We start from the raw sequence: 17,461 nt of genomic DNA, 5'->3' as shown, positions 1-17,461 counted from the left end.
AGTAGTTAAGGAAGAACAGACTAGCAGATGACCTCCCAGAAGCAATCATGGAAGTTAGAAGATGGTGGAATGGTTTCATTATGTGAAAGAAAACAACAGCCAATCTAGAATTTTATATCCAGCTAAAATATTTCTCAATACAGCGTACCAGAAGCACATTTTCTGGAAAAACCAGAATTGAGTAGCTCCTCATTAAAGGAATTCTAAAGAATGTTCTGTGGTAGTGAGACAGCCTGAGATTCAATGAAGAGCAAAGAAAGTGGGACATGGTATGTATGGATAAATGTAAAAGTTGGCTGATACAGCAATAATGAAGGCAGTGCAGAATTAACACGCAAGACAATAGAATGTGAACTGGGAGGAAGGTCAAATGCAGTTACAGATGTTTCTCAATGTCTAGGGGAAGACATTCCAGGATTCCCTGCAGATGGCAAAATCTGGAGATACTGGAGTCCCCTACCACACAGTTCAGGTTAAATGTCCCTTATCTGAAATGTTTGAGGCTAGAAGTGTTTCAGATTTGGGATTTTTAAAAAGTTTTTGGAATATTTTCATATATATAATGAGATACCTTGGGGATTGGACCACATAGAAACATGAAATTCTTTTGTTTTTATATATACTTTACCACAATAGCCTAAAGGTAATTTTCTATCATATTTCTAGTGGACCTGCATTTTGACATAACCCACCACCTGAGGTCACTATGGAAGTTTCCTCTTGTGGCATAATATTGGTGCTCAAAAAGCTTCAAACTGTGGAGCGTTTCAGATTTCAAATCAGAGGTGCTCAGCTGGGTCTGCCTAGAACCCACACCCCCTCCTTGAACCTTACACACAGCTGGGTTGCTTGTCATACCTAACACAATGTAAAGCTGTTTCCATGGTTTCATGCTACATTGGTCAGCAAATCATGACAAGGAAAAAAGTCTACATGTGTTAAGTATGGTCACAATTTCCCCCCAAATAATTTGATTCTGTACTTGGGTGACTGCAGGGATGTGGGAGCCACAGAGGCAAAGGGCCAACTGTGCAGTGTCCTGAAGCCTTGTTCAGAAGTCAAGCTACAGAATACTTGACTGGTACATCTAACAGGTCAGACCTCACGTTCATGGGTTGGAACAGGAAATAGTTTAAAGATGGCAGTCTTCCCTCAGTGATGCAATGCAACTCCATCAAATTCTAATGGGATTGCATATTTGTGGATGGGGGAAAGGGCAGTCTTGGTAACTTGACGGTAAAATTTGTGTGGAAATATGGAAAGGCTAGAGTTGCCAGGACACTCTTCAGGAAGATGGAGGGGAGGAGAACACTCTCTACCTGATATTAAGATCCATTACAAAATGGCAATTAGCACAGTGTGGTGTTGGGGCAGAAGGTAGGGTCTAAAACCAGACTCACATATGCACAGACACCTGACTTAGGAGAGCCATGGCACTGCCCAACGATGGGGAAAGGGTCATCTTTCATTCTATGGTTCTGGAACAATTTAGTATCCATGTGTTTTACTAAGGAAATTAGAACCACTTATCTCACCCCACATGTAAAAACCAGTTTCAGGAGGATTCAAGACCTATATTGAAGTGCAAAGCTACAAGGAATTTTTTAAATATTGAAGAACAACCCTCTGACCTAAAAGCAGGATATAAAAGGATTCAACACATTAAAACTGAAAGACAAACCCAGAACGGAGAAATATTTGAAGTACATAGGACAAGCAAAAGGTCTTCTATCCTAAATGTATAAAGAATTTTTGTAAATCAACATGAAAAAGGTCAATCTTAACAGAAAAATGGGCTAAAAATACCCAACCTTGAACACTTTTTAGAGGAGAAAATCCAACCAATTAGCATATAAAAAGGTGCTCAACCTCATTTGTGACCGGAGAAATGGAAATTGAAACCACAATGAGAGATCAGCACATGCAAATCATATTAGCAAAAGTGTAAAATCTTTTTTTTGGAAAAGATACAGAACAACGGTGGCTGTTATTTGCCTCTAATGGAATCGGGAAATCATTTTGACGTTATCTAGTGAAGTAGAAGATTGGTATACCTTGGGATCCGTCAGTTTTACCTTTGGGTATCAAAATACATGCATAATAAAGCTGGGCACAGTGACACATGCCTGTAAGCCCATCTGACTTGGGAGGCTGAGGCACAAGGATTGAGAGTTCAAAGCCAACCCCAGCAACTTAGTGAGGTCCTAAGTATCAGTGAGACCCTGTCTCAAAATAATAATAATAATAACAACAATAATAATAATGAGTGGGGAATGTAGCTTGGTGGAAAGCGCCCCTGGGTTCAATCCCTGATACCAAAAAAAAAAAAAAAAAAACCAACAACAACAACAAACAAACAAACAAAATGTGTAAGAATATCCCTAGGACCCTTGTTTGTAATAACCAATAACTGAGAATAACCTATATTTCTTTTAACAACAGAACAAATGAACAGTGATAAATTCATACAGTGGAATACTATACCTAGATTATAGTCATTGCACTACACCTGAACACTGGGATGAGTATGAATCTTAGAAACAATTTTGACAGAAGCAAGACAGTACAAATAAACAATATATGATCCCATTTATGTAAAATTCAAAAATGGGGAAAAATAAACTTCTGTATAGATAAAATGATAACAATCACATCCTGGAAAAAAGTGTTGCTCTGGAGGACACTGAGGTGGGCTGTCTGGGGCAGCAGATCTGTGCTCTCTGTCCCCTGACCTGGGTGGCCACTGGGGGTGATTGCTTTGTAATGACTCGTTAATGCACGGCTTGCCTGGGTGCATTCCATGTCTCATTATGTTAAAAAGTGAAAACATGGACTTTAGTTCCAGATGGGATAACTCTTTCTTAAAATAAATGGCAACGTTGATGCAAAAACAAGTTGTTTCGTGGCTTAGCTCTAGGAATTCCTCCATCCATTTTGGTAAGATTCAAGGTTAGGAATAGATGGAGTTAAACCAAACCTTCGCTGTATGGTGAAATGTGGGTTCGACCACTGCACGTGGAGTGTGACCTACAATAGCGGATGGAGCTTGGGACTGTTGCTGGGCTCCGTCAGAAGGCCACTCTCCACCAGTGGTGCCTGCAGCTTGGGACACCTGGCTGCAGTCGCTTTCTCAGAACTGCTCTCCCCTGATGAAGTCAAATGTCATAGTGACACTCACCCTTTTTAAGTGTGCAGCCAACACACGATCAGGGTGTGGAAGGATGTCGTGGGGGACTGGTTTTGCCTTCTTTGGTTTTGTGTAGGACGTAACAAGAAAGAACCTCATATAGACACGTGACGTCAGAGTCCCCCAGAGAGCTCTCCTCAAGTTGCACTGTGGGGTTAGGGACATACTCTGAATGGCCATTGGGGTGGCCCCTGTGGGTAGAGCAGGCCAACATGGCCGTGAGGAAGTGGCCTGTCACCAGGGCTGCGCTGCCTGGCACCCTCTCTCCCAGTGCAGGTGGTGACCAGCGAGCTCCTAGAGAGGCACTACAAGAACGGCCGCAAGTTCCTGACCTCGTTCCCAGACGGGACCACACAGATCTTGTATCCTTTCCATCAACAAGAGATTGCCAATTCATTCTCAAAGAAAGAAAGATGAAGAAAATACTGGGAAGTATGAAGAAAAAAATATCACCCCCCAAATTTCACTTCCCAGAGAAAAACTGGTGACATAAAATACATCTTCTTATACTTTTTTCTATCTATAAGCACCTATACAGTTCTTTAAAATAAGTTCCTCAACTGCTTATTGTAGTTTGTAACTGGGATAAGTATGAATCTGCTGAAACTGTAGATCAATAACGTCCTGAATAGTGACATGCGAGGACGTGGAGAGGCGAGGCCATTGCTGTTACCATGCAACCTCATGGCATGGACCTACTGTGCTTCCTCTAGCCTACTTCCTGCTCCCCGGGGGAGGTGGGTGCCACTTTGTAGTCATGCTCCACAGCTGCGGGGACAACTCTGGTGCACACCTGCCACTTACTTCCTTGAATTTAGTTCCTAGGAAATGAAATGCCTCACCACATCTCTTGCCCTCTTACTTTATAGTGTTGATGGGTCTTGCTCCCCAGAACATGTGTGCTGCTTACACACCCATGAGCAGCAGGTTACTTTTTAATGCCCAAATCCTCTATCCGTTCCCTGGAACACTAAAGTCACCGACCACTTAGGCTGGTGCCTGACTGCCAGGCCACTGGATATTCTGACATAAAAGCCTCTTAATACCTCTTGCTATCTCTAGGAAGGTTTTCTTTTGTGTGTGTGTGGGGGGGGGGCACCAGGGATTGAACTCAGGGCCACTCCACCACTGAGCCACATCCCTGCCCTATTTTGTGGTTTATTTAGAGACAGGGTCTCACTGAGTTGCTTAATACCTCACCATTGCTGAGGCTGGCTTTGAACTCGCGATCCTCTTGTCTCAGCCTCCTGAGCTGCTGAGAGAAAGTTTTCTTTTTCATGAGGACTTTTCATGAACTAAGGAGTCTCCCTTTATAAAAGATAATCATTTTTAGTCATAATTTCCCAAACGTTTAGCCGAACCCTAATGACAAACCAGAACTTTCAAGACTTTCACAGCAGAGGAGTCCTAATGCAGTCTTAGTTCCCTAGGTTCTATGAGAAAAAGAGCAGGTTTCATTTCAATTACATCAGTACATATAACCTATCCAACTTTTATTATTGTCATTTAATGTCCTGATTTTAATTCTTCTTAGCCCTCTTGAAGGCTGTGTCTGATTTTCAAAACGATTCAGCCTCCATCCAGTGTCTTCTTGGTCTTATGACTGGCCTTCGTGTGGACCCAGCATTGACATTAAGTGAATTTTCCTCAGCATACCTTATCCTTTTTGATGCTATCTAAATGGAATGGGTTTCTTTATTTCACTTTCAGAATGTTCACTGCTAACATACAGCAGTGCAGTTATTTTTGTGTATTGAGCTGGCAGCCTGTGACCCGGCTGACCTTGTTCATCAGTGCTGACCCTTCCACTGTGTGGATTCCTTGGGTTCTCTGTACACAACATCATGTCATCTGCAAACACAGCTTTACTTCCCTTTCTAATCTAGGGGCCTTCATTTCTTTTCCTTTCCAAACTCTCCATGGCCAGACCCTCTGGTACCACCAAGTGGAGCAGAGCAACAGGGTCCGTGTTAGTTCTGACCGTAGGGAAAGCAAGCAGCATCTCATGGTGAAGCACGACTTCAGCTGCAGTGTTTCTATAGGTGCCTTTATCAGGTGGAAGGTGTTCCCTTCTATTTGAAGACTGTTGAGTCTTGCTATCATGAAAAGGTGTTGAAGTTCATTGAAGGTATTTTCCTGTCCTCTGTGAGATGCTCATGTGTTTCTTGCTTTTTTCTGTTAATGCAGTGTATATTACATTGATTGATTTTTTTGGATGTTAAACCAACCTTGCCTTCCTGGGATAAGCTCCATTTTATCATGGTGCATAAATTTTACATATATAAATTCTGTTTGCTATGGTTTTGTTGAGGAATTTTACATCTCATAAATATATTTTGATCCACATAAAAGACATAAAATCATTTGGTATTAACAGCAACTCCCATGCCAGAATGCTTTATAATTTTAAACAGCTCTCTCATAAATTGAACTTATTCCCAGTATAGTCACAGACCATTAGAACAACTCAGACCTTATCTGATCTCAGCTATCCATCTGGAAACCTAGCCATCATCCAAGTGCCCAACAAGATAAATGGCTTCACGTGTATAGTCCAAGAAGACGTGCCCACGAACCCTGCCATCCTGGCGCTGCTGGACTCCTCGGGCAGAAGCTCCTGCTACCACCCCAATGGAAATGTCTGGTAGGCCTCTGTGTTCCTTTTGCTGTAGTTTGGCTGTTTGATTTTGTGACTTTTTTAAAAGGACAGGAATGGCTTTAGGATGATCTCAGTTAGTGGTCTTTAGGTGACGATGCCCAGCACAGAGCTGTTTTTGGTGTATATTATTCCGTAAGCTTTTTAGCAGGAAAATTCCACCAACTATATAAAACCAAGCTTGTCACATTCTTTCTACCCGCAGTAAGAACATGTGAACCACACAGTGTGGTCCCTCTAGGGACTGGGGACCGGAGCCCGGGCAGTCTCAGGAGCCTGTGCTTCATGGTGGGGTGATGCCCATCTGTGGAAGCAGCTGTTCAGGGACAGTCACTGCGGGCACTGCCACAGCTCACCAGGAGCATCTGATGGCACAACCAGAAGAGGAGCGTGCCAGCAGTCCCCTGAAGGACCAGGACCCTGACCCTGCGCTGACCTACTGAGCACGCAGTTCATGACATCCTTGTACTTCATTTAGCCTGACAAAGTGAAATCTGGCTTCTAACTTCAGATACAAGTTTAACATCCCGAGCTTTTCAGAAAGAAATATTTCTCTTTAAGTTATTTCTAGGCATAACGATCTCACCTGGGAAACTTGGAGACTGCCCGTTCTTGAGGAAGCTCGAACAGGATGAGTTACTTGTGTTTTCAGTCCAAAGCAGCCAATCCATTACCACCATGCACACTGGATGTGATTGGCAGTCATTCTGTGTCACCTCTAGCGGGGTGCTTTAGTAACGCACACCACAGTGGCTGCTTCCTTCTGGCTGTGTGAACCCCTAGCCTGAGAGTGGGCTCCCGTGGGTGCGGCGGTCCTGGGTGCTCCCAGAGCCCCTTCTGTGCAAGTGGCTTGCTGGAAGTTCCTCGAGGCACACTCTGAATCTTTGCCATTATATAGCAACATATCTGTTCAGGGTAAAGACTCAAAGAATGTTTGCTAAAAAGTAAAAGGGCTAATTTATCTAGGGATTTTCAGCTAGATATTATTTTCACTCACATTTCAAGGTAAAACTAAATCTCCCCCTTTCCATATCAAACAAGAGAATCACCTTAGTTTTTAATTAGTGCTTGGTTAGATGACTACCAGCTATAAATCCTGGGAATATGAGACATTAGCTACCTTGCCTTGGGAGACCTCATGGGCAGTTCATAATAGTTTTGAAAAAAAATAATTCATTATCAATTAAGCCAACTTTCTCAGTGCCCAGATGCTCTCTAGTTTGGATGGTGATCCTGGTTGGAAGAAGGTGACTGAGTAGGACAGATGGTAACTAGTGCCACCAGATCTGAGGCAGCACAGGGAAGCTGACATGTAACATGGTAAAACGTGAGGCGCTCAGAGACTGGAGAGGTGAAGCCCACCTCTGCCTTCTCCACTGCAGAGACCTCTGGGTGTTCCCTGAGCCTCTCCTGTCCACTCAGGCAAGAATCAGTCCCAGAGGGGCACCTGGCTCTTAGTTGTTGGGCACTGTGAGACCAGTTGGGGCTACCCAGAATCTCCCCACTGGTCTTCATTTTGACCTGGTGGAGATCAGGTGCTGGTCTGTGCTCCTTCAGGATCGGCCTTCTCTCCTGTAGCCGCTCTCTCTAGACCAAACCTCCCTGCTCCATCTTCACCCCTCCAGCCCCCCTTTGGACCCACCATCAGACCACAACTGGTGATTAGTAGGCAAGTCATTCAGAGTGGGACAGCTCCCGGGATGACCTGAGGTCCCATCACCCGTGCTCTGGCCAGGACAAGCAAATTCCAGCCCTGCACAGTGGTGTCACTATCTGTGGTTTCTGATTTCCTTCCAGGGTGTTCATCAATCTCCTGGGAGGTCAATATTCAGATCAAGCTGGCAATAGAATAAGAGTCTGGAATTGGTCCCGTTCCGTGAAGTCCTCGCCCTTGGTTTCGTTCAAGCCTGTCTTCCTGGCTCTGAACCATCACGTTGGAATTCGCATCTTAGAGCAGGACAAGGTTTCCATCACTTTCCTAGCAATGGGACAACAGGCAAGAATCAGCATTGGGACCAAAGTGAAGGTAGGCACATCTCTAAAATGGGCTAAGCGTTTCAGCTTCCAAGAGTAAAGCAACGTGCTAGGTGCCATTACTGTGGGCTGCACTGTGCCTGATCCCCCAGGGGCCAGGGAGCTCAGTGACAGCCACAGCAAGTGTCTCAGGTGGACTGAGGCAGCCTCACTGTGTCTCCTGAACCCCTCCGTCAGACCTGGTCCAGGGAGCACAGCTGGAGCCTTGTGACTGTCCTGCTGCTGGAGCCTGGGCTTTAGGGTTCCTGTCTGCTTCTCGCCCTGTTATGGCATAAGCCCTGAGCTTGGCCAGGGGACTTGGTCTGGCTGCACTCAAGACCAAGCACCTCCTGGAGACACACACCAGACCTCCTGGGCCTTCACCCGCACTGAGCACATCCTTCTTGGGGCTTTCTGTGGCCTTGCCTCTGCCCACCCATGCTGATCGGGCTGCCCTTCCCCTTGGATGGTGGGCTTCTTGAGGTGGACCTCCACACTATTCTCCTCTTGCCCTGCTGCCTTGCTCAGGGCACAGCCCAGGGTGCACCCCTGGATGGCAGTGGTGCCTGTGGTTAAGGACACAGACTGTAAGTTCCACAGTCTCGAGTTCCAAACCCCAGTGCTGCTGCTTGGCTGAGTGAACTTCACGCTCTCTTCCATAAGCTAGGTGACCCTATCCACAGCCACTGCGAGGATTAGGATGCAGAGTGCCAGGGATGGTGCTTGGCATCCACCAGCCCTCAGTCCTATTTTGTATTTATTTAGAGACGGGGTCTCACTGAGTTGCTTAGGGCCTTGCCATTACTGGGCCTGGCTTTGAACTCACGATCCTCCTGCCTCAGCCTGCTGAGATTACAGGCCTGAGCCACTGTGCCTGGTTTCATAGAATTTGTGCCTTTCTTTGACGATAATATTCTCTCAAATCCCTGGGGAATTACATATTTTATATATATGCTTATATACATTAGATAAGAGCTTGGCGTAAAGGAGACTGTGCTGTCCTTGGCTCCTGTGCAACATGCCCACTGCCACCTTTCCTTGGCACGGTGGGTCCATGCACACATGCGCACTGTGCCCATCGTAGACAGACACAAGCTGTGTGCACATCTCCGCCACTGCCTGCAAGCCCTTCTCTGTGGATATTCCCTGAGCCTCTCCTGTCCACTCAGGCAAGAATCAGTCCCCAGAGGGGCATCTGGTTCTTAGTTGTTGGACACTGTGAGACCAGTTGGGGCTTCCCCAGAATCTCCCCACTGGTCTTCATTTTGACCTGGTGGAGATCAGGTGCTGGTCTGTGCTCCTTCAGAATCAGCCTTCTCTCCTGTAGCTGCTCTCTCTAGACCAGCGCCCTTCGTACTGGCTGACTCTCAGTTGCAGGCTCCTTTTTGCCTTTGAAACCTGTTTTTCTGCGTGCTCTGCCACCGGCTGCAATCTGAGCAGGGGGCTGCTGTTGGGGGCAGGAGACCTGCACAGAGCCTGGTGCAGCGTGAGCCATGGCCACCAGCGGCCCGCACGAGGGGCACGGAGAGGGCCGCCTCCCATGACCATCCCAGGGTCCCCATCCTTGAGGGTCCCCATCCTCAAGGGTCCCCCTGCCTCTTACTCGGCAGAGCTCAGGGCGTGTGTGTGCTGGGTTAGGGTCTCCAGCCATGAATCCCTACAGAGAGTCGCCTCTGTGTTTTGATTTTCAGTAATTCCTTAAAATCGTCTCTGGGGACGAGATCTCATCAGAACCATCCCCAACGTGACCTCTGAGTGGCCTTCCTGGTTTGGGGGTTGGACAGTGGACAGGAGGTTGGGACCTCTCCATTCCCCTTTGTCCGGTCGTCCTCTCCTCCCTGCTTTCCTTTCTGTGGAGGGAGGGCCAATGCAGAAAGATGCCACAGTCCTGCCTTCTGCAGGTAAGCAGTCCCTCTGCTCACGGTGACAAGCTTCTGCCCGCATTTAGAGTCCCCGCTGAGGCCCCAGAGTGGGAGAGCAGAGGCCACACAGGCTAAAGAGAGGTTCACTTGTCCCCGCCTGCAGAGATGGGGACACATTACGAGAAGGCAGGGAGGCTGGGCAGTCCCAGGTCGGCCTTCTCTGGGGCAGGACCCCCCTCTGCCCCCAGGCCGGCCTGGCACAGCCCCGGGGCGCTCCCCAAGCAGGTCTGCCCCAGCACCTCTGCGCTCCCTTCTCTGTGACCTGGTTAAGATGCTCGAGTAACTGGTAAGCGCTGGTTGCCCTCCAGCCCCAAGCGGGTCCCAAAAGGGCATTCCGCCCTTTCCTAGGGACACCACTGTCCGGCTCAGGGGTGACCACGGCGCCACTCCGCACTCTGACCCTCCTTCTCTCCCTGCTGCTCGGAAGGTGGCCCTGCCTGAGGAGATCCCAGTACTGTGGTACGTGAGTGGAGAGGACCTCTTCCTGCTGGCCAGCTTAATCAAGATCCGCAGGCTGTTCCACAGGCTGCAAGGTGGCGCAGCCTTCCCCTCGAGCCAGGTCTGGGGAAGACTGAAGCAGCCTTCCTACCTTTCTTCACTCTGTCTAAAACTACTTGCCCTCTGTCACAACTCAGGGGCAAAGAAAGATATCCTGACGACAGTCAGAGACAGAATAAAGGAAAACATTTAAACAAGGGGGAGATGCTCTCCTTTGTTTGCTATTTTCATATTTTTACTTTGCATTTACTTATGTATTTTCTTTTTTCCGTATCATTGTTTTGTTAAGGGTTTTTTGGTGGGGGGTCTCATTGGGAAGTCTCAAAGTCAGGGTACTACATGACTAGGAAATCCCAAGGTCCACACTCTTCTCTGCACTCTGAGTCCAGACACCTCCTGGTAGGGACCACTCACTGCCCAGCACCAGACAGCAGCAGAGCACCCTGGGGTCAGAGCGGCCAGGAAGGTGGGGACGGGGAGGGGCGCTGGGGAGGGGACTGCTCGCTACCTTGGGGAAATCCAGAGGTGACTCCCGCCACCCGCCATGCGAGAGAGGCTGCAGGACGTCTCCAGGAGGCCGTCACAGCATCACACCAGGCGTAGGAGCCACAGGAGCCACAGGAGCAACCTGACATGCTCCTCTCCTGCACCCTCAGGCAGGGGCGCTGGGTGTCACAACACTTAGGCAAAGTGGCAGGAATCCCGAGGGGCCTGCTGAACCTGCAGTGGCCATCTGGCAGTGCCCTCAGCTGTCAGCGAGACGAGAGCTGGATGTGGGGGAGCCTGATGGCCTGCTAGTGGCACCTGGACCCCACTGCGCCTGGACTCCCCCAATTTGGTGCTCTGGTCTTCAAGGGAGGGAGGAATGCAGCTGGGGGGCCCACCGCTCAATTCCGAATTTGGCATTAATGTGTGACGTGAGGGACTCAGCAAAACACCAAACTCTTCCCCCAATAGCCAACAGAAGGGGAAGGATAAATGGGAGCAGGGACTGCTGCAGCCCTGAGCGAGGGCTGGGTTCACTTGTCTCCATTTACCGCCTCGGGTTTCCCTTGCTGTCCGGGAACTTGGCTAACACTGAGGATTGTTATATTATTTCTTAATTTCTACTCTTGGAATCCCCATTGCTGCCTTTATGAAAAATAAGTTCCTAGATTCATCTCTTAATCGATGCTAAGTGTCCTTTTTATTTTTGCTTCAGCCTCTTCCTTTTGATTGCTGAGTGAACTTTTAATTTACGTGAAGTGAAACAGAAATATTAATTAAGCTGGAATGTATTGCGTAGCTCTAAAAAATAGCGTATCATATCAAAGCCCTCACTGAAATTGGATTTTGCACATCATTAAAAACTACTTTAGGTGTGGTGCAAGGACCATAGAAGGTGTTATGAGTCTTGATTGATTGAGATTAGCAGAATAATGGACAACATCTTTCACCAAGTTACTTCACGTCAATGCCAGAATGTTATTTTAAATTACTTTTAATAAGTTATAACACTGCAAATAATAAATGTTGCTTCTTTAAAATTCACTAAAAATGAAAAGGTTCCCTGGGTGAAAAGCACTCTCAGGTAGTCCCAACGTTCGGTCTCTTGTCCTAGGAAGACAGGAAAGCCACACATACTCTGTAGAAGCTGCCCTTCACCTTTGGGGTTGCTCTTTCCCTGGGCTGCAGCAAGCAGCAGGATACCCTCCCGGGGTGCCAGTCAGCTGACCTCGAGGGAGACAGCAGATGGTCTGCCACTGCCTTTTGGCAGGTCCCGTCAGGCCTGTGAAATGCCCACCCGTGTGCACACGCAACTGTAAAATAGGCCTTGCCCAGACAATTTTGCCCAAGTAGTCTGACGTGTGTCCAGAGCACAGGTCACGGCTGAGCGAGTGAGTTAGAGGCATTTTGACTTATGGTGGTGTTTCCGGCTCAGGGTATCTTTAATTTACCATGGGCTCACTGAGATATAATATCATCATAAATCAAAAAGTCTCATGTATCTACATATGCCAATTAGTGTCATATTTCAAGACAGTTCTATTTATTTGAGGGCTTAATTATTAAAAATAAGGATAAATCTTATACTGAACATCTATCTATACCAAAAATGTATTGGGTATGCCTTAAATTTTATATAGAATATCTGCTTTTCTGTGTGTCTGTTTTAGGTAATCTATGGCTGTAAAGTTGCCATATGGTAATATTGTATTAATTGAGGGAAAAGAAAACACTTTAGCTGGGTGGATTTTTCCAGATGTCATGTTAAATGTGGGAGCTGCTCTGAAGAAACGCGCCTTCCAGTCCTGACACAGGGGGCTCTGACCCACTACTGCACTTCATAGTGACTTGGGCATTGTCCCAGCTCTGATACCAAGGCATGGCTTCAGGTACCTGTCCCTTGTAATCCTTCCCCTTCTGCCTTATTTGGGTAGAACTTTCTAAGAAACAGCAACCCCCGCCCCCGCCCAGATAAAAGCCCACTTCTGACTTGTGAGTGTCCGTCCGTGTCTGTCTCTCTCTCTCTCTCTCTCTCTCTCTCTCTCTTCAGCCTCTTTGACTTGCTCTTGCTCTCCCCTTTTGGGAGGATTGAGTTACTGATGTTCTTCCAGCTTAAAGTAGTGACAGGAACCACCGCCTCCTTTGAGTCCTGATCTCAGGATTATGATTTCGTTATTACTTTGTTCATATATGTTAGATCTAATTTGTGCTTTTTTTGTACAGACAAAATGATGATCTTTTGAGCATAGATGCCCTTCAATGTAACCTTTCGGTAAAGCTATAAAAACTTTTTGCTTCAGGTAGGTATGGCAGCCAAGTGTGTTTGCAAAGCCCTGTGGGGACTGAGACTTGGCAAAAGTCTCCAGTTTATTAGCCCATGCAACTCCCTCAGAACAGATGAGCAAAATGTTTTAGACGACACGCTGTCAGTAGCTTTTCCTACTAACAACAGTACTGCCGGCTCACTGTAGAAAAGGTGGACATTTCTACTTTCAAGCAGGAGAATTAGTCATGGCCAATAAGAATTTTGAAAGATAAAATGTAGGGCTGGGGCTGCGGCTCAGTAGCACACTTGCCTGGCATGTGTGAGGCACTGGTTAAATTCTCAGCATCACACATAAATAAATAAAATAAAAGTCTATCAACAACTGTGTACACACACACACACACACACACACACACACACACACATATATATATATTTTAAATTTAAAAAGAAGATCAAAAGTAAACTGAATTTCTGCTCCTCCCCCCCCAAGAAAAAAGCCAAAGAAAATTAAACTATTATAGAACCACAAGACAGGCCAACTGAATGAAAGCCCATTGTTTGTTAGTAAACTAGGAATGTATTGTGAAATTGTTAGGATTTCCATTTTCACTGATAAACTTACTACTAGTTTATTAAAAATGAATGAAAAAGTTAATTAAGAAAAGGCTTTAAGGGATACAGCGCTGCAGTTTCTGCCAGCCGTGCAAGCACCGTACTCAGTGCTGAATTTTGGGTTCGAGACGGGGAAAGGAAGAGGTCCATTTCGGTTCTCCACACCGGTCAGACCACAGAGGAGGCCAGCGGCCACCTTATTGGAGAGCTGACGTCACCATCCCTGTTTTCGACTGACCGCAGCTCATTCAGCCATAGAACAGGTAATTTCAGGCTGCCATTCTCCTGCAGCTTGCAGACAGATTACTCAGGCTCAGGGCCTGAGTGCTTCTTGGAGCCTGCTCTTATCAGAGCATACACCGAGCACGGAGCGGCCGAGTTCCGGCTCCCGGAACTGCCCTGGCCCAGGGCTAAGGAGCCCAAGGAAACTGCTTCTAGGTCCGGGTCCTGCTGAGGGCCGGTCAGGACTCACCCGTTGCTTTGGTTACCCGGCAAAGGGAACGAAATGCTGCCATTCGCATAGGATACCAACATGGCAGAGATCTGATGTCATCAGAAAGCGGCGGAAGAGAGAACTTCATCAATACCAGCAGCGACAGAAACAGTTGGTCTCCTGGTAGGGAGGGTGAGGCACAGACACCCGAGTCTCTCTCGATTTGTCGTCGAGCCAGAGGAGAGGAGCCAGGCAGCCCCCCGCGCCCGGAGCAAGCCCAGTGGCTCGCCGGCGTGGTGATCGCGTGACCCCAATTGGAGAGGGGGCGGAGCGGAGCCGCCACCCGCGCCCGCAAGGTGGGCAGACCCGCGACCCAGTGGTACACGGGCGTGGTAGGAGGGGCAGGGCAGAGCCGCCGCCCGCGCCTGCAAGGTAAGCAGACCTGCGACAGACTGGTGGGTCAGGCCCAGCGGCCTGCCAGCGTGGTACACACATCACCCCAACTGGAGTAGGGGCAGAGCAGGGCCTTCGCCCGTGCCCGGATCCGGCCCCGCCGTTGTGGTGGTCACGTGACCCCAATTGGAGTGGGGGCGGAGCGGAACCGCCACCTGTGCCCGCAGGGTGAGCAGACCAGTGATCAACCTGCAGATCAGGCCCAGGGGTCCGCAGGCGTGGTAGGAGGGGCAGGGCAGATCCGCCGCCCGCGCCTTCAAGGTAGGCAGACCTACAAAAGACCGGCGGATCAGGCCCAGGAGCCTGCTGGCGTGGTACAAACACCACCCTAATTGGAGTAGTGACAGAGCAGAGTCGCCTCCCTTGCCAGGAACAGGCCCAGCGTCCTGCAGGCGGGGTAGTCACGACACGCCAATTGGAGTAGGGGCAGAGCAGAGCCTCCACCCGTGCCCGAAAGGTGGGCAGATCTGCGACCGACCAGCGGGACAGGCCCTGTGGCCTGCTGGTACGACAGACACATCACCCCATTTGGAGTAGGGGCAGAGTAGAGCTGCCGCCCACGCCTGCAGGGTAGGCAAACCTGCAACCGACCGGCGGATCAGGCCCGGTGGCCTGCCGGCGTGGTACACTCGTCACCCCAATTGGAGTAGGGGCAGAACAGAGCCGCCACCAGCTCCCAGAACAGGCCCAGTGACCTGCTGGCGTGGTAGCCACGACACCCCAATTGGAATAAGGAGAGAGCAGAGCCGCCGCCCGCACCTACAGGAAAGGTACGCAAGCAGTATGAAAAGACAAGGAAAGAAAGGACCACAAGCAATGCAGGTCAACGCAACTTTAGAAGAGGTAACAGCTGCAGCAGATGGAATGTCAGATAAAGAATTCAGGATATACATGCTTCAGATGATCTGGAGTATCAAGGAAGACATTAAACAGCAAAATCAGTCAATGAAAGATCACTTCGACAACGAATTACGCAAACAAATCCAGGAAGCAAAGGATCAACTATACAGGGAGATAGAGGTTATAAAAAAGAAGCAATCAGAAATCCTAGAAATGCAGGAAGCAATAAACCAACTTAAAAACTCAATGGAGAATACTACCAGCAGAGTAGAACACTTAGAAGATAGAACATCAGACAATGAAGACAAAGTATTTCAACTGGAAAAGAACATAGACAGCTCAGCAAGACTGCTAAGAAACCATGAGCAGAACATCCAAGAAATATGGGATAACATTAAGAGACCAAACTTAAGAGTCATTGGGATACAGGAAGGTACAGAGCTCCAAACCAAAGGAATGAGCAGTCTATTCAATGAAATAATACAAGAAAACTTCCCAGACTTGAAGAATGAGACAGAATCCCAAATCCTAGAAGCCTACAGGACGCCGAATGTGCAAAATCATAAGAGATCCACACCTAGACACATTATAATGAAGATGCCCAACATACAGAATAAGGAGAGAATTTTAAAAGCTACAAGAGAAAGGAAGCAGATTACATTTAGGGGTAAGCCAATCAGGATAACAACTGATCTTTCAACACAGACTCTGAAAGCTAGAAGATCCTGGAATAACATATTTCAAACACTGAAAGAAAATGGGTTCCAACCAAGAATTGTGTATCCAGCGAAATTAAGCTTCAGGATGGAGAATGAAATTAAAACCTTCCACGATAAACAAAAGTTAAAAGAATTTGCAGCTAGAAAACCATCTCTTCAAAACATCCTCGCCAAAGCATTACAGGAAGAGGAAATGGAAAATAACAATGAAAACCAACAGTGGGAGGTAGGACAGTAAAGGGGGGGGGGAAATAATCAAAGAGGAAAACAAACAATGTTTAGTAACAGAAATAAACAAATATGTCTGGAAGAACAACCCATATCTCAATAATAACCCTAAATGTTAATGGCTTAAACTCACCAATTAAGAGACACAGGCTAGTAGAATGGATCACAAAACAAGACCCAACAATATGCTGCCTACAGGAGACGCATTTGATAGGAAAAGACATACATAGGCTGAAGGTGAAAGGTTGGGAAAAATCATATCACTCATATGGACTTCGGAAACAAGCAGGCGTGTCCATACTCATATCAAATAAAATAGATTTCAAGCCAAAGTTAATCAAAAGAGATAAAGAGGGACACTACATACTGCTTAAGGGAACCATACACCAACAAGACATAACAATCATAAATATTTATGCCCCAAACAATGGTGCAGCTATGTTCGTCAAACAAACTCTTCTCAAGTTCAAGAGTCTAATAGACCACCACACCATAATCATGGGAGACTTCAACACACCTCTCTCACCACTGGACAGATCTTCCAAACAAAAGTTGAATAAGGAAACTATAGAACTCAATAACACTATTAATAACCTAGACTTAATTGACATATATAGAATATACCACCCAACATCAAGCAGTTACACTTTTTTCTCAGCAGCACATGGATCCTTCTCAAAAATAGATCATATATTATGTCACAGGGCAACTCTTAGACAATATAAAGGAGTAGAGATAATACCATGCATCTTATCTGATCATAATGGAATGAAACTGAAAATCAACGATAAAAGAAGGAAGGAAAAAGCATACATCACTTGGAGAATGAACAATAGGTTACTGAATGATCAATGGGTTATAGAAGACATCAAGGAGGAAATTAAAAAATTCTTAGAGATAAATGAAAACACAGACACAACATATCGGAATCTATGGGACACATTGAAAGCAGTTCTAAGAGGAAAATTCATTGCTTGGAGCTCATTCCTTAAAAAAAGAAAAAACCAACAAATAAATGATCTCATACTTCATCTCAAAATCCTTGAAAAAGAAGAGCAAAACAACAGCAAAAGAAGTAGAAGGCAAGAAATAATTAAAATCAGAGCTGAAATTAATGAAATCGAAACAAAAGAAACAATTGAAAA

The 17,461-nt window shown here is 46.8% G+C and overlaps 2 protein-coding genes across 2 annotated transcripts in view; one reads left to right on the top strand and one right to left on the bottom strand.

Moving 5' to 3' along the window:
- The window catches only part of Erich6 (glutamate rich 6), a 32,565-nt gene extending 22,096 nt beyond the window's left edge, over positions 1 to 10,469 (top strand). The window contains exons 9-12 of the mRNA XM_058574915.1: positions 3,464 to 3,549; positions 5,676 to 5,831; positions 7,641 to 7,869; positions 10,206 to 10,469. Of these exons, the coding sequence (XP_058430898.1) occupies positions 3,464 to 3,549; positions 5,676 to 5,831; positions 7,641 to 7,869; positions 10,206 to 10,469 (735 nt within the window). The remainder of the gene's footprint in view (positions 1 to 3,463; positions 3,550 to 5,675; positions 5,832 to 7,640; positions 7,870 to 10,205) is intronic.
- The window catches only part of Selenot (selenoprotein T), a 69,311-nt gene continuing 54,218 nt past the window's right edge, over positions 2,369 to 17,461 (bottom strand). Inside the window, exon 6 of the mRNA XM_046431325.2 lies at positions 2,369 to 7,821. The gene's annotated coding sequence lies outside the window, so the exon portion shown is untranslated. The remainder of the gene's footprint in view (positions 7,822 to 17,461) is intronic.

The sequence above is a fragment of the Marmota monax genome, unplaced genomic scaffold (genome assembly GCF_021218885.2).
Source record: "Marmota monax isolate L192 unplaced genomic scaffold, Marmota_monax_Labrador192_F-V1.1 WCK01_AAM20220418_F8-fsc00022, whole genome shotgun sequence".
Taxonomy (NCBI): domain Eukaryota; kingdom Metazoa; phylum Chordata; class Mammalia; order Rodentia; family Sciuridae; genus Marmota; species Marmota monax.
The sequence above is the reverse complement of the archived record's forward strand: the minus strand, read 5'-3'. Positions and strand labels throughout refer to the sequence as shown.